Consider the following 23007-nt stretch of genomic DNA (forward strand, 5'->3'; position numbering starts at 1 on the left):
CGGTTGTGGGCCCACAGCGTGCTCGGTGTCTGTGGCTGTGGAGCCAGCTGGGTGACCGGATGCCGGGTGCCTGGGAGGCTCCTCAGCCTAAGCTTGGAGCACGGGGAAACCAGCGAGGGGGGAGGGGGCTTGGGAACCCCACGGAGGCGCGGGCCAGCACGTGGCAGCAGGCAGGGCTGGCCCCACGTGTCCCAGTGGGACCTCAGTGGAGTCGGGGCTGCCAAGGCAGCTTGGGGGCCATGAGAGAAGCTGAGCCAGGGCTGCGCGTGAGGGTCTGGTGCCCGCAAGGCTGCGCCTGAGGCGCGCGGGCATGACCGAGCACAGGCAAGCAGCGGCTTTCCCCGAGCAGAGCCGGAGAGGTGCGAACAGGGACCTGGGCAGAGGGCAGAGAGCGCTGGCAGGGCTGGGGGACAGCTTGGCTGGACTGTGCTCACTTCCTTCCTGCTTGTTTGCTGTCGTGCCTGAGGACAGTTTGGTTTTGGTGCGTGAACCGCTAACTCTGACTTCTGCTGGAACGGTCCCCGGCGTTCTGGTGGCTTCCGTGGAGTGAGGACAGGGGAGGCCGGTGGGGCGTGCGGTGGGGGTCCAAGGGCCAGGAGGGGCCGGGCACCCTGGTGGTCTGGGTTGTGCCGGGGTCAGTGCCTTGCTAGGCATCACCAGGCAGGTCTGCCACACAGCAAGGATGCAGAGGGGGTGGGGCCGCGGGGCCGGCAGGAGTATGGGCTGGAAACTGAGAGTATGGGGTACCAATTGGTGGGTCAGATGCCCCACAGCTTGTGAGGCCCTTGGGAGGGGACCACCCCCCAGCCTGGACCCCCAGACCCACCACCCTCCTCACTCCCCGTCAGTTCTGTCCTCAGGAAGCCCCGCCCCACCTTTGAGGTGGTTTGACACAGTTTGACCGTTTCTCTGATTCTGGGCCTTGTGACAACTGCTTCACTGCCAACAGCCTACTTACTTGCAAAATCCGTGAGTGACACTTAAGGGACAAAGTTCCCAGGAACGAAACAGGAATAGAAAGAGAACAGGAAAGATGGAGCTGAGCTCCATTTTGGGAGGACACCCCTGGGGGAGGGGGAGGCCCTGAGGCTGGATGGGGGCCCCCCCACGCTGGGAGAGGGGTGTCCGCAGCACGGGCCGTGGGCGGGTCAGTGAGGCTCAGGGCTGTTCTCTGCCACGGCTTGGAGCCAGCCTCACTGAGGTTCTCTTGCCATCCTCTGCGGGCGCAGGGGCCACCGTCTGCCTGGCCAGGGAGCTCCCCCCGCTGGGCCCACGCACATCCCAGAGCCCCACTCCGGGCACCAGGCCGGTATCGGTGGCCAGAGGATCCACGGCCACACAGGGCCTGCCTGGTGTGGCGCCCCCGGGGTCAGGGCAGTGAGAGACACGGCTCGGGGGCTGCTGCCCACACACTTTATTAAGACGCACGCAGAGCCGGCCGCGGCCCCGCTGTGGAATGTGGGTGGACGGGGCTGCAGACCCGCCTCGAGCACCAGGACCAGTGGTCAGTCCCCCACCTCCCACCCCAGCCCCCCGCCCTGCACAGGGCTGCGGGGGAGCACACTGCTCTGGAGGGTACCTGGGTATAAGAAGCGTCAGAAGCCCCTCCCGACTGCCGCCCCGGCCACGCGGCGGCGCTCACAGGCCTGGCTGGCAGCCCTGGGGGCTCTGGCTGCCCGGTCCTCCCGCCCCCACGCCTGGGCTGGTGAGAGGTCCTGTAGCGGGAGACGCAGGTGGGGACACGGTCATCTCCCCAGGGGCGCCGTCCTTCGGCAGCAAAGCAGGGGCGGCGGGCAGCTGGCAGCCTACGCGCAGTAGGTGTCAGCCTTCACCACCTGGCAGTACATCGTCATGGCAAAGGTCAGGCCCAAAATCTGTGGGGAGAGGCGGGCGCTGGGCAGGGCTGCTCCAGGGACGACAGCCCGCGGCAGGCACCCCAACCCCAAACCACAGCTTCCCAGGTGGCCTGGAGCCCCCTTCCCTGGGGAAGCCTCGGGTAGAGCCTGCCCCCCACGGGCCCCTTGGGCTCAGCCCCAGACCCGCCTTCCCTTTGGGTTGGGCTTGGCCACCCTGGGCTCCGCTGGTGGTCTCAGGGCCTACGGGTTCCAGGCTAGGGCCCCCGCAGCTGCCCTCTGCCCCTCACCCCTTAGGGAGTGTCTGTCTGGGACCCCTGTCTGCACCCCACAAACAGGAGCTCCCCCAGGGTCCTGGCACTCGGGTCTTGCATGGGGGTTGGGGAGCAGAGGCGGGCTGGCTGGACTTCACACCAGGGCCTGGGCTGCCCACTTCACTCCCCTGGGCAGTCCTGTCACCACCACCCACCACGGCCACTGGGTAGGGCCTGCAGGAATGGGGCTGGCACATGGGCCTTTAGTAGAGGTGTCCAGTCTGTGCTTCCGTCCACGCGGAGACGGCAGGGCCCTCTGCTCAGGAGTCTGGGGCAGCCTGTCCTCTGAGGCGTCCAAGGTCACCTCCCCGTGGACATCGTCCCTGACTATCCCCCTGTGAGCCCCACCTCCGCCTGGGGACCCACACTCGTCTGCTGCTTTGTTCCCTGGGCTCAGGGCCTTCACACACATGCTGGGGCACCGGGGCCCGGGCCGGGGCGGGTCCCCGCGCACCTGAACCAGTGCTGTGCACAGCCCGAAGACACCCACGGCCAGCAGGTTCTCCTGGAGCCACACCTTCACCGTCTCGTAACACGGCTGCGGGAAGAGCAGGCGTCACGGGGGCGCGAGGCCGGCCCTCCACCCCCAGTCCCGGGGCCAGGCTCACCGCCTTCCACCAGGTGCCGGGCGCGTGCAGCCCGCAGCTGTCGCTGAACTCCAGGCAGCAGGAGTCCGGCACGCGCGTGGCGTTGTAGACCTCGAACCAGTCAGTGTAGTTGGAGACCCCGCAGCAGCGGAACTGTGGGAGAGGTGAGCAGGGACTGTGCGCTGGAGGGGGACACGCCCCTGCCCCGGCCACGCCCCCCGCCTACACGCCCGGCCACGCCCCGACTCACGTCTGTCTGGATGATGCTCCAGGCGTTGGTGAGGCCCACGTTACCCGGGGTGCCATACAGGTGTAGGCCCTTTTTCAGGTCCCGCTGTGCATACCTGTCGATCTGCAGGACAGCAGGGCCACCCTGTGGCCAGCTCCACCTGCCTCGTCCCGACCCCGGCCCGCCCCGGCCCCCTGTGCCTTTTGTCCCCCTCCCTGCGGTCACCTCCTCCCAGAAGTGCCACCAGGCTCTGGCCTTTGCCCCAAGGTCTCCCTGGGCCTCCCGTGGTGCCGAGCACGGGATCCAAGTCGGACACGTTAGTTAACGTACAGATGGAGACGGACGGGCGCAGAGACCCTCGGGGCTGTGTCTGCGCACACCGGTTACAACCCACACGGCTCCGTGCTGCCAGCCGAGAGGGCCCGGATCTTGGTTCCTAAGAGCATTCGTTCTCCAATAAAAGAACCAGGCTCCCTGGAGAAATGGCCGATTCCAGGGCTGGGACAGGGAACCCCCAAGATGGGCCTGGAGCGTCTTCTACCACCAGAAAGGAGGGAGGTGCTCTGAGAGGCACGCAAGGGACGCGGGAGCCGACAGAGCTCCAGCCGCCAAAGCCAGACCGGATGAGCAAAAAAATAACTGTCTTGGAGTATAACCCAGAGGATAAAACACACGTAAATGAGCCCTCACTTGTGTAAGTGAGCAACTGAAGGGGAGTGGGGGATGGGAGCTTTTTCCCCTCCAGCTGACACGCAGCTGAGACAGCGGGGGACCCAGCCCGGGCCTCCTGGGAGCTCAGACACCTTTCTGGAGCCTCCAGGCCCGGCCTCCTGGGGCTGCAGTTAGAAGCAAACCCACGGCCCGGCTCCCAGTGTCTGTCCACGCAGAGCTGGGCGTCCCTGGTGTGGGTTCTCGGCCCCTCCTGCCTCCTCGCCGCCCACAGCACCTGGGCCTCGCTGGGGGGGGGGGGGAAACACCCACACCCACACCCGAAGCGGAGGCAGCCGTACCTTGTCGGTGTAGGCGAAGAAGAGGATGGCGAGGGAGGCCTCCAGCAGGAACACCAGCAGCAGCAGCACGAAGAACTGAGGGTGGGGAGGCCACAGCCTCAGCGGGCCAGCCCCCAACCTGCGACAGGCGCCCCCAGCCAGGTCTGCAGCCTGGGGACCGCCAGGCCCCTGGCGGCTGCGCCACCTCCCTCGGAACCCTCCCGTCTCCATCCCAGGGGCCGTCGTCTCTCGCTCGACCTTTAAGCACGTGTGTGTGGCCCGCGCCTGTGTCCTTGTGATGGGCAGCCGGGTGGAGGGACGCCCCGGGAGGCCCCATCCAGGGAGTGGGTCCAACTGCAGTGACCCCCCCAGCCCCCAGGTCACGTCCCCAAGGGCAGCCGGGGGGCAGTGCCCACTCAGGGAGGACCAAGCTGGAGGAGCCATGACCCCTGACTGCTCAGACAGCTCACAGTGGCAGACTCCACTCGGGCACCCACAGAGGCACAGCCCTGATGCCACAACCAGGCTGAGCAGTGGAGCCTGCCGGCACCTCCTTTCCCGCCACGTCGCTCCCCCAGAAAGGGGGGCGGGGGGCAGGGCCAGAAGCCAGGGTAAGTGGGGCACACCGCTCTTTGAAGCCCCACTGGCCCCATGGGGCCCCTGGACAGAGTGGGGAGAAGGGACAGGGCCAGGGGAGCGGGCCCGGTCCTCTCCTGGGGTGCCCGATCTTGTCCCCCCTCAACCTGGGCCCACGCTGCCCCAGCAGGCACCAGCCTCCGAACTCCAAGTCACCCCGTGGGAAAGGCCAGGGTCGGGGCCCCACCCGCGCCCCAGCTTCCTCCTTCATCCAAGGGGCCGAAGCCACACCCTACCCGCTGCTCCGAGGGGTCCAAGCCCCGACGGGAACATCTGGCACGTGCTGGACACTTGCAGAAGCTGCACAGATGGGGGACGTGCCCTCTGAGACCCTCTGGAGGCCCCGCCCGTGACGAAAGCCCCATTTGAAGCAGGTGATTTAGGACCTGGGTGGCAGCCAGAGGCCTCTGTGCTGGGCACACTGATAGGTAGGGAGCCCGGCCCAGGGATCATTTTCCTCCATTATCTGTGATTAACATTCCCGCCTCTAAATCCATCTCCAAAGCTGAGGGTCCTGGGGGGCCAAGAGAGCTGGACAGGAGCTGGAGAGGGAGTCGTGGGAGAGGGGGTCTTGGAGGAAACAGGCCCAGTATCGGCTGGAGGGGCCCTGCCCGGCACACGTGTGTGTCTGTGTCTGTGTCCCTCAGGGGAGGCCTCCCCCGAGCACCGCTCCCCCCACCGCGGCCCGCCCGGCGTGCCCCTCCCCCGGACTCACAGTGAGCAGAAGGCATTTGTTCTCCTTGATGGCCCCGATGCAGCCCACAAAGCCGATGGCCATCACAAAGGTGCCGGTGACAATAAGCAGGTTGGCGGCTGACAGGGACGGGAAGGAGGAGGACAGGGTGGCGAAGTTCCCCTGCGTGGCCGCCAGCCAGATGCCGACGCCGAGGATGCCGCAGCCTCCCAGCTGGGCCCAGGACAGGGCGAAAGGGACAGGGGGGCAGGAGGTGAGCAGCCCACCAGATCCCTGTGGGCGAGCCCGGGCACCCTCGCTGCCTTGCTGACCTCCCAGTCTCGTCCTGTTATGGGGGCTGGATCCCCCCCACACACCCTCGGCCCCAGCTCTTCCCTAGGAGGTGCAGTCCCTGGAGCTCCTGCCGGCCCGCTCCCTGGCCCCCTCCCCTCGACCACTGGAGCTTTTATTGAACTCCATAATTGCTCATTATTACAAAAATCGATTGAGACAGGAGGAAGAGGCAGAGAAGGGCAGGCGGTGATGAATGCGGGGACGGCTCTTGGCCTGGGGCGGGGGGGCAGGGGCGAGCCAGCAGGGCGCCGAGGGCGCTATGGCTCCAGACCCCGGGACTCTTGAGCCTCTGGGTCGTCTCCAGATGAAACGGGAGCACGTGTCCAGACTGGGCCGCGGGCAGGCGGCCCCCACACATGGCTGACCAACCCCTGGACCTACAGCATCCTGGGCTTTGGGAGACCACCTGGGGACTGATGCCTACGGGCTGGCAGCCCTGGGGGCCCTGCCCCACTCAAAACTGGGCATCACATGGGGCCCCGCACCCCCCGGGCCCAGAAGCCTCCTCGACATCTGGCCTTGACCCTGGCAGGGACCCCCCACCCCAGACTCAGGCCGGATGGGCCCTGAGACCCCTGCCGGAGGAGGCTTCCGCCTCCCCGTGGGCCTCCCCTCGTGTACTCACTCACCCCACCCCCACCAGCAGGCAGCCCTGGCTACAGGGGTGGGGATGGGGGACGCTGCCCCGCTCTCACTAACGCACCGGGGAGCACACACCGTGCGTGAAGCCAGGCCAGCAAGAGACCGCAATTATGGGGCGGGGGGCGGTGGTGCAGCTCCCAGCCCAACAGCAGCAGCAGCCGCGGGGTCCCCGAGGGGTGGGCGCGCCCGGGGCTCTGGCCCAGGCCTCCCGCTGGCATCTAAGGTCCCTCTGGGCCTCGCCCGGAGCTGGCTAAGCAGGCCAGGAGAGCCCCAGTGGGGGTCTGGTCAGCTTAGGGCAAACACAGGGCTCCTCTCTGACCCCCACCCCATCCCCCTTTGCACCTTCCACCAAAAACAAGAGCTTCTGTCTAAAAATTATAAACTACCCACTCTGAACGCTCCTGGCTGAGGGTGGGGCCTGGGTGGCAGCGCTAAGCATCCCAGACAGGACAGGGCTCTCGTGCCCTGGCCTGCATCCCATCTGAGCCCTCCTCGGGGCGGGGTGGGGGCTGCAGCTCCGGGCGTGTGCCCGGGGGTGGGGTGGGGCCAGCAGCCGGGCTGGGGGCACTGGCAGCGGGTGACGGCCCCGAGGATCCAGCCTTACCGCAGAGCTGGGCTGGGGCACAGCCCCAGGTATGGTGGGGTCTGCTGGCTGTACGAAGATGTGTGTGCCCCCACCTGTGGGATGGGGATGACCCCCGTGTGGCAGGCCCCGGCCAGCAGTGCGGGGACAGAGCTGTCCACGGTGCTGACCGCTGGCAAGGCCACCATGAGGGAGCAAGGCTGGCCACCAGCGCCTCTGGGCACCCACACCTGCCCAGGGGGTGCCGTGATGGGACACAGAGAGGCTGGGACACGTGCTGGCTCCCTCAACCCTCCCACCCGACCTGCAGGTGAGGAACGGGGAGCTCTCCAAGGACGCCGGGGGGAAGGCTGAGCTGGGAGCAGCCAGCGGGGCCCTTGCAGACCTGCGCAGGCAGAGAGCTCCCCTGGCCTCTGGCCGGGACTGGGGCAAGGGAGGGACCCTGGGGCAGAGGCCAGGGAGGGCGAGCGTGGGGGCAGCCTCCCCTTGGAGGGAGCTGAAGTCGGGCCACTCTGGCTGCAGGAAACAGCGACCGGCCAGGCTGTCCTGGGCCCTCGCCCAGCCCACACACGTCCGTCCCCTGCAGAGCCCAGCAGCGCCCGCTCTGGGAGGGTTACGTCTCCGGGCTGAGCCCCCAGGCCAGGGCCCCAGCGGGGTGGGTGGGGCTGCCTCTGAGCAGAGAGGAGAATTGTTATTTAAAACCAAAGGGCTGCCCAGCTGGCTCTGCCTTCAAGGGCAGCGCGGATGGCTCCAGTCAGCAGGAAAATGAGCCCCTCCGAGCTCCCTGGCCCCGTGGGGACGCGTGGAAGGGCACGGGGAGGATACCACGGCAAAGTCACTGTGGAGGCGGTGGGGGGGGGCGTCCGGGTCGGGGGTATCCTGGAGGGGCTGGGCGCTGCCCCCAGCCTTGGTGGAAACAAGATTTCTTCAATTAAGACTCCACAAAGCATCCTCACCTCCAGCTCCGAGGTGGCAGGAGAGACACCCGCCGGCTGTCACCCAGGTGCTGCCGTCACACGCACTGTGACGCGGACACACAGCCCACGTCCCTCACCATCACACAGTTTCACCCAAACACGCACACACGTCACCGACGCGCTGCCCCGAAGCCCCAGGCGCCCCTTGTTCCAGCACATCACAGTCACCAGAAGCCCAGCACTCACGGGACGCGTGCGCGTGGCTAATAAAACTACCTGTAATTTTGAAATCTGCGTAGGCAACTTTTAAAACATTTTGGCAGGAAGATTACAGCCTCCAAGTACAGGAGAAGATGGGCCCTGTTGGACCCAGACAGGACATCCAACTCAGGACAAGTGGGGCTGAAGTCCTGGGAAGGCTGGGCACTCCAGGTCCCTCCCAGGACACGGTGGCCGGGACGTCAGCAGTGGGGCCACCCCCACCCTCCCCGTGTCCCACGCTGCACATCCCCAGCCCCACTCATCGCTGCCTGGGCCAGACAGAGGCCCAGGCGGGGCCCAGGAGCAGACCCCAAGCCCACGACAGCCTGGGAGACGAGCCCAGCCCGCCCACCGGGGTCCCCCGTCCCAGCCCTGAGGTCACCGGGGCCTCCCTGTCTCCCTCGCACACACCTGGGGCGCACACCCTGCCCACCTGTCCCCACCGGAACCCAGCCCATTGCCTGGCATGTCCTCCCCACTTCCTGCTGTCTCTCTTCTTGTCCACACATTCTGGGGGCTGGCCTAGGTCTTGACAGGTGGGGCCACTTGGTGAGGCCCATGTGGGGAGGGTACCAGCCGGCCCTCCACTGCTGCCCCTCCAGCCACATGGCTCAGGGTGGCAGATGGCCGGGCAGCTGGCCAGGTCCTTGGAACGGGGTGGAGGGCTGGGTGCCCACAGGGGCCAAGCCTGTGTCCAGAAGCCCCTCCCCCGGCAGCCTGCACAATCTTGGGGTGGGGGCCGGGCATGGTGGGGTGACACGCCCCTCCCAGCCAAGAACAGCCACAGGAGACGGGGAGAACACATCTCTACGAAGTTCAAGAATGGCAAAATGTATCCCCTGTGCCAGAAGTGACGTCTGCAAGGGCCCAAGGCCGGGGCTGGGGGGACTGAATGCAAGGGCTCAGGGGCCATCCTGGCTGGGTGCCGTTCCCCCGTGACATCGCAAGCTGCCCACTGACATCTATGCAACGACTGTAATCAGTTTCCTTAAGCTCCAGCATAGCCCCACATCCCCCCAGGCTCCAGCCCGTCAGGTAGGTGGCCCCACTGACCGGGGACCTCCTGAGTCTGGTGTCCAAGGAGGAGGAGCGGCGCCTCAGGGCAGCCGGGGAGCAGACAGGGGGCAGGGCCTACGATGGCGAGGTGCGACCGGGCCCCCAGGCCTCTCCCGTGCCCCCGGCCCCGCTTAGTGGCTAAGGCCACACCTCTCTGCCCCAGACAGAACTCCCAGAGCCCCCGACCACCTGCTGCCACCCACTCCCTAATGGGAGCGGGACGGTTCAGAAAGGGATGCTCACGCGGGACCGACATCTTGTGGCATACTGACCCCTGACCTGACCAGGACGGCCAAGGACCCCCGCTTCGGGCTGCCCACCCACCCCGGCTCGGGGTCCCCAGGCAGCAGGACCCCCACTGCCCTGCCCCAGCCTGTTGCAGGAAGAAGCCGGAGCCAGAACACACAGACGCCCTCAGCACCTCCAGAAGGCTGGGGCCAAGAGGAGTCACGGGGTCTGAGGTCTGCAGGCCCCCGGCCTGCGCCGGGACCTCCGGCAGGGCACCCTGCACGTGCCTGTTTCCCCGACTGCGGTGGGGCTGGGGGAGGTGTTCCCACAGCCCTGCACAGCCCTTTGCCAGCATCTTCCACCGGTCTCGGCGTCTTGCCCAGAGGCCAGCGACAGCAGACCAGGCCTCGGTCTGTAGCTCATCAAAGGGGAAAACCAAGGCCCCCCTGTGGTGCTGCTGGGGAAACTGAGGACCCCAGGAGGGCAGGACTTGCCCAGAAGCCTGGGCGGCAGGCAGGGCTCAACCCCCAGCCCAGCCACACAGACAGACCCTGGCCACACTGCAGGGGGAGGCGGAGCAGGGAGGGGCCCAGATGCAAGACCAGGAGGCGCGCCTGCCAGGGAAGCAGGGAGCCGGGCCCTCAGCTGGGCAGGTGCGGGCTGGGCTGCACGGCTGAGGCTTGGGTGCGGCCCCCCGGGCCAGGGGGGCCCAGAAGCACCTTCCCCTTTCAGAGCCAGCCCTGCCTCTGCCCAGGACCGCCCCCAGACCAACAAGACCGCCCCTGGGGCCACAGAAACTGCCCCTGGGGGAGCCCTGAGCACCCACCCAGAGCTGGAGAGGGGGAGGGAGAGCGCCCCAGGGGGCGCACACAGCCCTACTCACCAGGAGACACCCCTGACTCAAGGACCCTGGCCCTAAGCTGCCCACCACCTGTGCACGCCTGCAGGAGGGCAGCTGTGTCCCCAGTGGAGCTGTCCCTGCCCTGTGAGGGCCTGGATGCCGCAGGAGGGCAGGTGGAGGTCTGGGGGTCAGTTGGCACGGGGGCCTCTCCTCCCCTGGGCGCCCCCTGCTGCCCGCCGGCACCTTCTTGGCTCCCTGTCTCAGGGCACCCGAGCTGCAGTCCCTGGTGACAACGGGCAGGCGTGTTTCCTCTCCCGAGATGGGCCAATGACCCACAGGCCACGCAGGACCAGGCAGATCCACCCCAGTACAGATGGGGGATGCTTTCCAGCGCCAGTGGTACCTGAGGCTGGAGGCCTCAACCCTGCCCTTCCAGTCCCCATCCAGAAGCCCCCAGGGAAAACCCCGCAAACAGGGCGCACAGAGTCAACTAACTTCAGAGCCCGCCCCTCCCCCATCCTCAGCCGGGGGCGCTGCCCCGCACTGGGGACGGAGGGGGAGGGGCGGGCTGGCGTTGCCGGAGGAGGCGAGCTTAGGCCTGGGAAGAGAGACCTGCCAGGCGTGCAGGTGCCCAATGGGGCCAGGTGTGAGTGACAGGGCCTTGTGGGGGATCTGCCTATGGACAATGGGGGTTCTGAGGTGACTCCTGAAGGAAAGGGGTGCCCAGCACGGGCTGGGGGGCAGGAGGAAGCCACGGGGAGGTCACTGCATCTTGACCTCCAAGCAGGTCCATGGGCCGGAATCCTCACTCCCACTTCCCCTCAGTTCCTCCCAAGTGGGAAATGGGGGGGGCGGGAAACCTACCCCTCCTGCGGGGACTCTGCACCCCCAGACAGCAAACGAGCCAGGCTCTGGGGGAACGGGTGCTCTAGCCCCACCCCACCCACCTGCAGCCTCCGTCACCAGCAGCAAGGGCCTAGTTGACAGCTGCACAGGGCCCGGGGGATGGATGTCCCGCCACCCCCCGACCATGCTCACCACCCCGGCCTCGGCGTGTTTCCCATGGGCCCCCTCTCTGACCCCCAGGCCTCGAACCCCTCTGGGCACAAAGGTGGGGTGTGGAGAGACCAAGACAGCACACTGGCAGGGGCCCAGTTTGCTTGGCTGGGGAGTGTAATTGGATAATAAAAGGGAACTGGATTTTCCAGCCCAGGAGGGGATCCCAGGGGGTTCCTGAATTGTTCTTTCCTGCGATGAGGACGTCATCCACGGCAGGAATCAGTGGAGTGTGTCCGCCCTGCAGCTGGTACGGAGGCTCCTTCAGGGTTCACAGGGCAGATACAGTTCGGCCTGGGGGCCCATAAGGGTGGGCTGCTCTCAGAGCACAGGCCCCCTCGAGGGGCCCCCTCTCGTTTACCGGGCAAACAGGTACCCGGGTCACTGGGGAGGTCAGGGAAGGGGAGAAGCAGGTCCTGCCCACCACCTGGGACCATCCCCCACACCCACTGCCCATCCCCCAGTCAGTCCACCACCCTCACTGCTCACTACCATCATACCTACGGCTGCCAGCTCTGGTCACACTGCCTAAGGCACACTGACCCTGCCAGCAGCTCACTGCTCACTACGCTTGTGCCCACTGCATCTGGTCAATGTCCCCCGCCAAGAGAAAACAGTCACCTCTGCACATGCCTGGACACAGCTCCAGCTGTACCCACCTCTGCTGCTGGCTCCTGGCCTCTCGGGGGGCTCCTCCGCTCTGGGCCCGGGCCTTGCCCCTCCCAGGAGCCCCTTGCAGGGAACAACTCTTCGGGTGACTGCCTCGGGAGGGGGCAACTGGGGCAGGAGCCCCCCAGGCTGGCCACCCATCCCAGCAACCCTCCCACTTCCCAGGCCAGAGTCCAGGAGAGAAGGGATGTGCAGAAATGCGGCCCGGTTTCTGAGCATTTCGCCTTAACTGGACCTCATGCAAATGAGCTTACAATTGACAGCCTCCTTCTGGGGTCCAGAGCCCAGGCAGGAGAGAAAGCCACGCCCCCTCATTCCCAGTTGTGGCAGAAGGGTGGGAGCAGAAAGTGACCTTGGCATCAGCTCTCCACCAACCCTCCCCCAACCCAGCCAGTGGGGCCCAGGCCTGGCCAGGCATGCTCTAGTTGCTCAGGTGTGACACCTGCCACAGCCCGAGCCCAACACCCTCCCTGCCCTTTGGGTCTGGGTGGCAACTGTGTCCTCCGGTTTGGGGGGACGGGGGCCACCCTGTAGCACCAATACCTCTACCCTGGACACAGGCACCTCCTCTGAGCAAACCCAACCCACCTCAGCGAAAGTTATGAAAGCCCCGGTCTCCCGCCGACTCCTCATCCCGCCCAGGGTCTGGTCCAGCCGGAGGGTTCACCCACATACACCCTCTCCCTTCCCTGCTTCGGGAGGCTGGGGACCGTCTCCCCTAACCCCCGCCCAGCCCCTCCCCAACTGCGGTCCCTGGAGCCAGGAAGGCCGGTCTGCAGGGGAGGCGAGTGCAGAAAGGACATGGTCTGCGCCCACGAAGAGGAAGGGAAGGGGCGGGAGAGGAAGGCACCAGCGGCTCAGCGCACGGACAGGAGCTCACACCCGGTAGAGGCCAGGCGCAGGGCCCCACGCCGACCTGCGGCAGGTGCGGGACACGGCCGGTCTCAGGAAGAGACAGAGAGGGGAGAGGACGCGGGGCGGCCGCCCACAGGGCAGAGGCCCGTTGGACCCCAGCGGCACCGGAAACCCTCCCCAGGGGCCGGTCCAGCCCTGGCCCCCGGCGACCCCAGGCACACCCCCCAGTCCGCGTCGCGGGTGTCCCCCCCCCCATTCCAGCGCGAGCAGCGACCCCGGGGCCCCGCCGCCACTCACCCAGAAGAGCAGGTTGAAGGCGAACATGAGGTACTTGACGCCCTGCAGGCAGCCGCGCGCCATGCTGCAGCGCTTCAGCTCTAGGAGGAAGATGAAGGACAGGTCCAAGTAGAAGACCACGTACTTGCTGCCCTTGGGCGACGTGTAGCGCGCCTGGGCCGCCTTGGGGCCAGGGTTGGCGTGCAGGCCAAAGAAGGGGCCGCCGCGCGCGAAGCCCGGCTCCTTGCCCGGCGGCGACGGGCTGCGCCGGTACGTGGACTCGTCCGTGCTCGAGCGGCGCATCGCGCGGAGCCGCCGGGGCCGCCCCACGCTCCGCGCCCCGGCCCGCGGTGGCACCGGGCGCGCCGCTCCGCTCGGACCCGCGGCGGGCCCGGGACACCGGCCGGCCCGCCGCAGCCCCGGCCCCGGCCCCGGCCCCGCCCCGCGTTCGCCCGCCCGCCCGCCTGCCAATCCTCGAAGGCCCCGCCCCCGCGCGGACCCCCTCCACGCCTCGCCGCCCCGCCCCTCAGATCCGACCGCTCCGCCCCGCGCCGGCCAATCGCAGCCCCGGGACGGTGCCCCCGCGCCGCCCTCGGCCCTCGGCCCGCGCCTGCGTCCCTCGCTCCCCTCCCCTTCCCAGTCCGGCCCGGGAAGCGCGGTAGGGAACTGGGGGCGGGCGTCCAAGCAGCTCTCAGTCCCGGGTGCGACGGGCCGGGCCTTGCCCAGAAGCCGCAGCGCGCCGGGACCCCAGTGCCGGCCGGGCTCTGAGGCCTCCGACCGCAAGCGAAACGCAAAGCGCTATACAAATAAGGGGTGACCCAGTTGCTGTCTGGTGGCGACTAGCGGCATCTCCGGCCCGGGCCCCTGGCCCAGATCGAAGTAGCGCGGGGAACGCAGCTGGAACCCACCGGGGGTGCACACTCCCCAGCGGCCCACCCTGGGCTGAGCGAGCGCTGCGCGGGGACCCCAAAGCTCCCGCAGCTCACATAGGACAGGGGTCAGCCTGGGGGATCCAACCTGGTGGGCGGTCCTGGGAGAGGCAGCAGAGTTGAGGTTTGAAGGACAAGCCCCTCAGAGGGGCCAGGGCGAGGGAGAACAAGCGGGGAGGGTGCTCTGGGGCACCCTGGGTGCCCAGAGGGTAGGTCACTCTGTAAGGCATGAAGGGAGGTTTTCAGACTTAAAGGGAGGGGCCGGACACACAGGAGTGCAGGAGTCATCACTGGGCACCCAGAGACAGGCCGCATGCAAGGCTGGCGGCCCACTCCAGGCCCAGAGCTCACGCAGGCCCCCCTGTCCTGCCATGGTCCCACCTCCCTGGGCAGGGAGCAGGCCCGGCCTCACCGGCATGTGACATGTGCCCGTGACACATGTCACACAGGACCCTTCTCTGGTTTGACGCTCTGCTGCCACTGTCTTGAAATTCTCCATGATTTTTTTTTTTTTTTTTTTTTTGTGGTACGGGAGCTTCTTACTGTCGTGGCCTCTCCCGTTGCGGAGCACAGGCTCCGGACGCGCAGGCTCAGCGGCCATGGCTCACGGGCCCAGCCGCTCCGCGGCATGTGGGATCTTCCCGGACCAGGGCACGAACCCGCGTCCCCTGCATCGGCAGGCGGACCCTCAACCACTGAGCCACCAGGGAAGCCCTCTCCGTGATTTTTGACCAAGAGGCCCTGAACTTCATTTGGCACCAGGCCCTCCCAGACACATCCACACAAGCCAGGTGACGGGGACACATGATGCTGCAAGGCCCCTTGCACCGGCGGTGTGGTGTGCACACGTGCTGCCGTTTAGACAGACACACGCCAGGCGCAGCCTAGAAGTCAGAGGTGGGGAGACTCCCCTCAGCTGTGCCTCCACAGCCCACGCATTGGTGGAGGCCCTGGGCCGTGTGGGGAGGACCTCAGCATGGGGCCCAGATGCCTCCTCCCCATCTGCCCTGGGCCTCTCAGCTCAGCAGGGGAGCCAGGCTTGGGGGAGAGTGGCCACAGGCCTGGATGCAGCCTGCACCCTGGACTGGGTCTTCCCAGTCACTGAGGCCGCCCACTGGTGGCGTCCACACCATCGGATGGTCCCAAAAACTAAAGTCCAAAGAGGGAAGGACTCGCCCAAGGTCAGCAGAACTCAGATGGGAGAAGAGAGGAAAAGAAGTCGGGGAATAAGAAGGAGGAGGAAGGTGGGGGGGGGGAGGCCCGTCAGTGACAAAGTGACAGACTGAGAGAGTGAGAGGTGCCCGAGGTAGCATGTCTGGGGGACGTCTGCTGGGCTGGGGGCCCAGTGAGGCCTGGCAGCCCTGCGGGGCCCTGAGGACCACTGCACCAGTCCTGCGCTGCCCCGGCGGGCTCTGAGGAGAACTGCAGCTCAAGCCCCCAGGGCGGTGTCCTTGCAAGGTCCTCCCTGAGCCCAGCTGGCCCTGGTAGGGAGTGGGGACAGGAGAGCCCCAGCATCCCCGCCCTGCCCACATGCCAGCCAGCCTGGGGCTTCCCACAGTCCCTCCACCCTGTCCTCCGCCAAGGATTCTTTGGCGTGTCTGGACCCCTGGAAAGGGATACAGCGGTGCCCACGCGCCAGGGGCCCAGTGAAGAAGTGAGCCTTGCAGGGCCCCCATCTGGGCCCCGTAGAGACCACTGGCCGCAGCTCTGCCCAGAGAGCGAGTGGCAGCCGGTGGCCCCTGGAGATCCCGGGGAACTCCAGCAGCCTCTTGCTATCTTTCCCTTGGCCCAGCTCAGGCAGCCCCATGCACCCCAGCCAGGGATGGACACTCAGGGCCCCGAGGGTCGCAACGCACGAGAGGGCCTGCGCTCAGTATGCACGCTGGACACAGGGGAGCTGACGAGGGCTGAAGGACATGTCTGTCTCCCCAGCCTGGTCACAGGCAGGGCCTCTGAGGACAAGGGTGGGGTCCTCCCCCGTTGCCCGTCCTCCGCTTCATCACACTGCAGCTCAGGGCGGGGGTGGAAGGGTGGCCTGGGTTCCCACGATGGGGCCCAGCACCCAGGCTGCCCTCTCCCCAGCCTCACTCAGCCAACACCATGCCAACGCCCCCAGAACTCCTGCCGAGCCCTCTGTTTCTAAAACCTGCACCCATCACCCCAGGTGAGCCTGTGAGTCTGAGCTGAGATTAAACCAGAAAACCACCAAGGACGCCAGGGACAATGGCAATGCGGACGTGAGCACATCAAGGCCACGAGTGGGGTGCTTCCCAGCCCCCAGGAACCCTGTCCTCAAAGTCCAGCCATTCCTCCAGCAAGGGGACCCCAGTGAGACATGCTGAGAGGGTGACAGCTGGCTGGCTCAGCCTCAGTCTGTCCCGGGACCAGGAGAGTATCCAGCCAGCAAGGCCCTTGGGCCAGGCGTGGGGGAGACCAGGAGGCCACCCAGCGCTGCCCCCGCTGCCCCACGGGCTGCGACGTACCTGGGTTTGCGGCAGGGAAGAAGGTAGGCGGTGCCCGGCGCCCCTGAAGGCTGGCCAGGCGGCAGGTGAGCAGTCAGCAAGGCCAAAGCCGGAGCTCTGTGGAAGGAAGACGGGCAGAATGGAGGCCGTGCTGCACCTCATTCCCAGCCTCTGTGGGGCTCTCCACTCAGGACCAGGTCCCTGCAGGGGCAGCTGGGGGCTGGGTGGTGGTGCACTCAGACTCAGGGGGCCAGAGCACCAACCAGCGGCCCAGACCGGGGGGCTGCATCCCCACCCTCTGGTCACTCAGCCTTCTGAGATGCCCTGGCAGACACGAGAGTACCCACATGCGGACATGCACACAGAGAAGACACATGTTCAGAGTTGGGGACACACACACGGACTGAGGGCCGTCCAGCCCCCAGCGGTCCTGGAGCCCTGAGACCCGCCGGCATTGTCCACTCATTCTGAGGTGCCCTGCACCCCATGCCCTCCTGGGTTCCCAGCAGACAGATGCCATGAGCCACCAGCCTTACGCTCTGCCCAGGGAGCCAACAGGCGATGACTCACATGGGGCCGTGAATCTGCCGTTGGCGCTCGAAGGGGGATTCTGTCCTCCCCTACCAGCCAGGGATTGCGGGGGGGGGGGGGGGGGGGGGGACAAGCTCACACGCCCCGCCCATCACACCTCACCCCTCAGACCAGCGGCTCCTTGCAGCCTGGGGGTGGATCAGGTGTCTTTCCAGCGGCCCAGGGGCAGGAGGGGACAGCCACACTGGCACATGCCCACCCCGTCACAGCCATGCCCTCTTGGGCAGCCCACTGCCAGCCAGTCCACTCAAACCCACACCTGGGGCAGACATGAAGCCGCTGAGCGGATGGAGGCCCCGGCAACGTGAGACCTGTCCCTTCATTTAGGGGAACGAACAGCACCCACCACGGTGGGGCGAGGAGGCACGTGGGCCCAGGGCCCGGGACCACCCCCCCCAGCAACTGCTGTGCCCAGGGAAGACGCGTCCGTGGAGGGGTTTCAGGCCCAGTGACACATCGAGGGCAATGAGTGGGAGGGACGCACCCCTCCCGTGTTCTTTGATGAACCCCCTGCCCAGGAGCTGAGGGGCCCAAAGCCCATAGCCACAGCGCAGAAGCAGAAGACCACGCATCGCAGCCCACCACCCCTCCAGGCCTGAGGCTGCGTCTGCACACCCCGCACCCCCAGACCCGGGCGCCAGGCCCTACTGGGCAGCTCCACCAGCACCCCTCCTGGCCCCCACCCCAGAGGCACCCCTGGACCCTCCATGAATAACCTCCCCGCCTCCTGGCCCCCACAGTGCCCCTCCATGAGTCCGGGGCCCCCAGCCGCATCCTGGGCAGCCCAGCCACAAGCCTGCAGTCAGGGTATGGGTGCAGGGCCCGACAGCACCGGGCTGGCCCTCTCCCTCACCCAGGCCCAGCCTCCTCCTCCACGAAGCCTCCTTGCCCCACACCCTGCTCTGGGCTTCCTTTGAGCACAGGTTCCGACATGCCTGCGTCCCCCGGAATGGCTCGTGCAGCCGGCAGTCAGGATGCGGGCTGAATGAGAAGCCCGTGACAGACCCTCCCGCAGCCGTCCAGCCCTAGGCTGGGCCTTCTGAATTCCCCGGGGCCCCAGGGCGGGGGCAGGCAGGGACCTGGGGGAGCGCGAGCCACACAGAGGTCGTGGGTGCCTACCTGGCCAGACCAGGGTCTAACTCAGAGAAGGACCTCCCCGAACGCCAGAACAGAGCTTGCCCCGGAGGCCTTGGAGGCCGGGGGTGGACAGCAGCAGGGCCCGGGCCGGAGCACACACCCCAGCGGGCAGCACAGGCCGCGCGGTGTCGGCCTTCCTGCTGCCACTCCGACCCCCGCAGGCCCCAGAGCCCACCCAGGCCCGCACCCCCTCCCGCCTCCCCCCACCCAAGCTGCAGCCCCTGGGGCTGGGAGACACCCCCTCCAGGGGAGGGGTCCCCGAGGAAGAGGCCGCGGAGGGGCCCCAGGCTTTCCCTGGGCCCACCGAGGCCAACCCCAAGCTCAGGGCCCTCCCCTGCCAGCCTGCTGCTCCCGCCGCCCCCAGGCCCCGGGAGCACCCTTCTCCGGTGCCCACAGTGTACGTGCCCCACCTCAGCGCTGACACCCCACCCGCCCCCTCCTGAGCGGTGCCCTCGGGGAGCCCCATGTGGGGCCAGGCTGGCAGAAAATCACATGATCACGTTCCCAAAGGCCATGGGCCCAGCCTGTCCACAGGGTCATTAGGCTGGGCCAGCTGAGCCTCAAGCATGCCTGCAAATACCACCACTCTCGAATACCACGCCGGGGGCTGGGGCCCAGAGGGTTACCGTAGATGCTGCAGGCGGGTGACCCCGTCGGACCCTGGGGAAGCGTCCGAGCACCCCGCTCACCCCACCGCGTGAGCACGAGTCTACCCAAGGCAGCCGGGGCTCCGGGCTGAGCCTGGGACCCCCAGGCCCACACAGCCAGTATGGGGACCCTCCAGCTGGGCAGTGTCTGGTTCCACCGACGCTTCACAGATGGGGAAGCAGAGGCTGTGATCCAGGACCAGGGGCCAGGGTCAGCTGACTCCCAGCCTGTTTCCAGGACAACACTCAGGGCCAGAGGCTGTCTGCAGCTAAAACTTCAATCGCTGATTTCCCCTTGTCCCTGCCTGCCCTGAAGTGACCCTCCTCTAGCAGGAAACAGGGCTCTTGGGTTCCAAACCACATGTAAGCACAGCCCTCCCTCCCTGTGCCGCCGCCCCTGGGGGCAGGACACCCCATTCTCGGAAAACAAGCGCCTCACTCTCCCTGCCCCACCTCCAGCCCTTCCCAGAGGTCTGGGCCACATCTGTGCTCACACCCCACTGCCCCTGCAGGCAGGCCTGGCCCCGCTCCCCCTGACCCTGTGTGTTGGGCTCCCGGGGCACCCTCCTGCCCCTGCCCACCCTGCGGAGAGCCAGGCCCACGCCCCAGCCTGCCCCCCCACACACACACACGAGGGGGCCAGCTGAGCAGGGGGCAGGGCTGACCTCTGAGGCTCCCCTTGGTCCTCAGGTCTAGCCTGGCCAGGCCTGAGCCAGGGCAGAGTGGAGGCGGAGGGTCAAGTGCCCCAAGGGGCCTCTGTGCACATGTGTGTAGGGGACCTGCACACAGGCAGCCACACTGCTCCCCATGGCCTCTCCTGGGAAATCAGGGAGCTGGAGGGAGGAGACTCCCCCCAATCTACACACAGCTCTCAGAATTCCAGGAATGTCAACTTGGCTCTCGGGCCCCTCAGTCTCTGGGAGTAAACAACTTCTGGGGCCAGAGCAGGATGAGGCGGACCATGGGCCCCTCCTCCAGGAAGCCTTCTGCCCACACCCGCTCCCGTTACCGAAGAGCTACCCAGATGGCATCCCAGATCCCTCCCCTGTTTCCCTCACCTCCACAGGTGCGGCAGCCTCTACAGCTGAGCCCGGCTCCAACCCCAGGCCACTGTGACTCAAGGCCCCTGCCCCCGCCGGGGACAGGATGTGTCCCGTCAGCCTGGGAAGGGGGGGCACTGGGCAGGGAGGTGGCCTCTGCTCGTGGCTCCGCACGTGGCAGGGTGGGGGATGGCAAACGTCCCTGGGGAGGCTGTCAGGGCCCAGACTTCAGGCGGGCAGAAGCTCTGATCAACCTCTCCAGGACACTGGGGACCCCCATCTCCCTGCCCCTCAACTAAATCCAGACTCCGTCACCCACCCTGAGAGGACTGTCAGGCCCCACCCACCCCAACCAGAAATCCAGACGCCGCAGACCAGCAAATGTGCCCAGACTTTGCATAGGTGCCTAAGTTACAGGGGCCACTGTGAGACACATCTACCTTTCTCAGCCCAAAGCTCACCTCCTCCAGGGAGACTTCCCTGCTTCTCACGGTACACAGCCACAGGATCAGGGGTCTCACCCCAGGCCATTTCCAGAGACACAGCCTCCCCTCCCTTTAAATCCGTCATGGCCCCTGCTCCATCACCTCCAGCTCCGACACCTACTCTGTCCCACAAGTACAGCCTCCAGGCCTCAGCCCATGGGTCCCCTTTGCCGGTATCTGTCCTGCTCCCTCACACACACTCGGGATCCCTTGTCAAGGCTCAGCTCAAAGGACACCACTTCCACGACGACCCCCTGACCACCCTCCGCTCCTCAGAGATCCGACGCTCCCAGATCGCAGGCGCCCGACTCATCAGAGCCTGGCCTGGGACGGGTGCAGCCAGCCCCATCCCGCACCCCCTCGCAGCCCCTCCCCCGGGAAAAAGGCAGGAGAGACAGGGGCGAAGCGGACCCAAGCGGCGCTGGGGGTTGGAGCGGCCGGCTGAGCCCGCCACCCGCCGGGTCACTCGCACCGCGCCCTCCCGCCATCAGGGATACGGGCAACTACCGGGCCGGGACCGTTACTGTGCGGGCGATCGGGCTGGGCGGCGACTCCGAGGGTCCTCCAAACTCAGTGCAAAGACCCCCGGGTGTCCACGGGCAGTGGCTCCAGGTGGAGAGACCCTCCCCCCTTCCTGGTCCCCACTGGCCGCCGGTCAGCCGCTCTCCTCGCCCGCAGCGGGGTCGCCGCGCCCCGGCCCGGCCCGCAACTTGTTGCTGAGACTCGTATCGTGCTCTGCGCTCGGGGCCTGAAATTCGCGCCGGCTCGGCTTGGGCCTGGGCCCGGCTCGGGCGCGCGGGCAGCGGGACCCGGACTGCATCCCCGCCGGGGGCGCTATACCTGCGGGCAGTCAGCTCGTCGCGCAGCTGTCAGTCATGCGGACACGAGAAACGCGAACGCCGCCGCCGGGCCCTTACGGCCCCGCCCGGACGCCGTAGGCCGGGATGTACCAATGTGGCAGGCGGGGGGCGCCGCCTGCTCCTGCCGCGGCCGCACGGGCCTCGGAAACTCGTCGCGGAGGGAAGCGGACGGCAACGGCACCAGGGCGGGCGGACGGCCGGGCACCCCCGCGCCATGGGCGCGCCCGGGGCGGGGCCGGAGCCGAGGGCGGAAGCGCCGCAGGATCAAGGAGTTTGGCCGCTGGCTGCTCCGGTGCCGCCATGATCATCCCTGTGCGCTGCTTCACGTGCGGCAAGATCGTCGGTAACAAGTGGGAGGCCTACCTGGGGCTGCTGCAGGCCGAGTACACCGAGGGGTGAGGCGCCGGGCCGGCCCGGGAGGGCCTCCAGCCTGGTCGGGAAGCGCTCCCCGGGCCGCCAGCCTGCGGGGCAGGGCGGGTGGGTCCCGGCCTGAGGGGCCTGGGGGGCCGGGTCCCGGCCCGCGGGGTCGGTGTATCGGGCCGGTGTCGGGGGGTCCCAGTCTGCAGGGCGGGGGCGGGGGCTACTCACATCAGATTCCAGGTGACCCTGGGCGGGGGAGCTTTCAGTCTCGGAGTCTTTTCCATCCCTGTTCTCCGGACCTGTTCTCAGGAAAGCGCCCCCCGCCCCGACCTCTTAGTTTGGGGAGGGGAGGGAGTCGGGCGTCAAGCTGCTGCCGTCTGGGGACTCCTAGGTATCCTGGCGAGTCTCGCCACCTCCACGGCAAATAAGCCCTCAGCCGCCTCTGTCCACCTGCTCCCTAACATCTCCCCGCTGTTAGGCCCACCCCCGTGTACTGCAGACTCACTGGCTTATTTAGGACATAGGACAAGCTTCCTGACCACATAGGCCTCATCATCAGGCTATTGTGGGGGTCCCTCTTCTGTGCTTACTTACCCCTTAGCCCTGCAGTTACCACCGTGCCTGTCAGAGTCTCTACCCTGGACTAGAGTCTGACCTTGGGCCCCTGTGTGGACAGCCCCATCCTCATCACATTTGAACCTCTGGGTCCCGGGATGTGCCAGGGAGGCGTAGGCTCTTAGTGCAAGTGTGTGGGATGAACGGGGAAGCGATAGATGGCCTTAGTATTTGCGCCAAGTTCCGAGGAGGCTGCTGAAATGACCAGAGTGCAAGTGAATGCTGGCAGCCTGCACGGGACCCCTCCCCAGGATGCCCCAAGCAGGGGCCACCCGACCTGGCCTCCCCTTTCCCAAGCCAGCGCATCGTCTGCACACCAGAGGCCTTGAGGGTGACGGGCGGCGTCTCTGGGAAATGAGAGAGGTGTCTCCCTCCCCGACATGGGGAGCAGAGCCCGTGGCAGCTGAGCAGGGCTTGCTCCAGCCGGGGCAAGGTCCTCCATCTGCCAGGACAAACAGGCTGCAGCCAGCTTTCTCCTCGCCCTCAGGGACGCTCTGGATGCGCTGGGCCTGAAGCGCTACTGCTGCCGCCGCATGCTGCTGGCCCACGTGGACCTGATCGAGAAGCTGCTCAACTACGCACCCCTGGAGAAGTGACCCCTGCCCGGCAGGCCGCGTCTCGCCCACGGCTCGTTCCCTGGAGGTGTGGGGAGCTGGAAGCAAGGCCCGCCCACCCGTGGCCCTGTCGGCATGGGTCTCCCTCTCTGGAAAGAACCGTCCAGTAAATGGTTTTGAGGACCACAAGGAGGTCCTGACAGTTGGCCTGGCTCTGTGAGGCTCCCCGCTGCCCGCTCCTGTGTCCTGCCTCGAGCATGAGGCCGCTTGGGGTGGGTGCGGCCCTCACGGCCCGGGAGGGGGGAGGG

The 23007-nt window shown here is 67.1% G+C and overlaps 2 protein-coding genes across 20 annotated transcripts; one reads left to right on the forward strand and one right to left on the reverse strand.

The window, feature by feature from the left end:
* Positions 1 to 1391: 1391 nt before the first annotated feature.
* Positions 1392 to 22638, reverse strand: TSPAN4 (tetraspanin 4). 19 transcript variants are annotated; one of them, XM_073809388.1, is made up of 11 exons: positions 21759 to 22638; positions 16432 to 16527; positions 13041 to 13120; positions 5324 to 5515; positions 4845 to 4908; positions 3994 to 4068; positions 3314 to 3419; positions 3005 to 3106; positions 2776 to 2907; positions 2622 to 2705; positions 1392 to 1874 (listed from the first exon to the last, which is right to left on the reverse strand). In XM_073809388.1, the coding sequence occupies exons 1-11, from the start codon at positions 21812 to 21814 to the stop codon at positions 1806 to 1808; spliced, it is 1056 nt and encodes a 351-aa protein (XP_073665489.1). In that variant the 5' UTR covers positions 21815 to 22638; the 3' UTR covers positions 1392 to 1805. The 19 variants fall into 19 exon arrangements, 17 of the variants coding, with proteins under 17 accessions (XP_073665489.1, XP_033717386.1, XP_033717382.1 ...); XM_033861495.2 differs by lacking the exons at positions 4845 to 4908; positions 21759 to 22638 and adding exons at positions 14037 to 14167; positions 20818 to 21139 and having other exon boundaries at positions 3314 to 3520; XM_033861491.2 differs by lacking the exons at positions 4845 to 4908; positions 21759 to 22638 and adding an exon at positions 21151 to 21291 and having other exon boundaries at positions 3314 to 3520.
* Positions 21328 to 22904, forward strand: POLR2L (RNA polymerase II, I and III subunit L). Its single transcript, XM_033861505.2, has 2 exons — positions 21328 to 21565; positions 22633 to 22904. Exons 1-2 carry the CDS (start codon positions 21471 to 21473, stop codon positions 22739 to 22741), a joined length of 204 nt encoding a protein of 67 aa, XP_033717396.1. The 5' UTR covers positions 21328 to 21470; the 3' UTR covers positions 22742 to 22904.
* The last annotated feature ends 103 nt before the right edge of the window (positions 22905 to 23007 follow it).

The sequence above is a fragment of the Tursiops truncatus genome, chromosome 8, assembly GCF_011762595.2.
Source record: "Tursiops truncatus isolate mTurTru1 chromosome 8, mTurTru1.mat.Y, whole genome shotgun sequence".
NCBI classification, from domain to species: Eukaryota; Metazoa; Chordata; class Mammalia; order Artiodactyla; family Delphinidae; genus Tursiops; species Tursiops truncatus.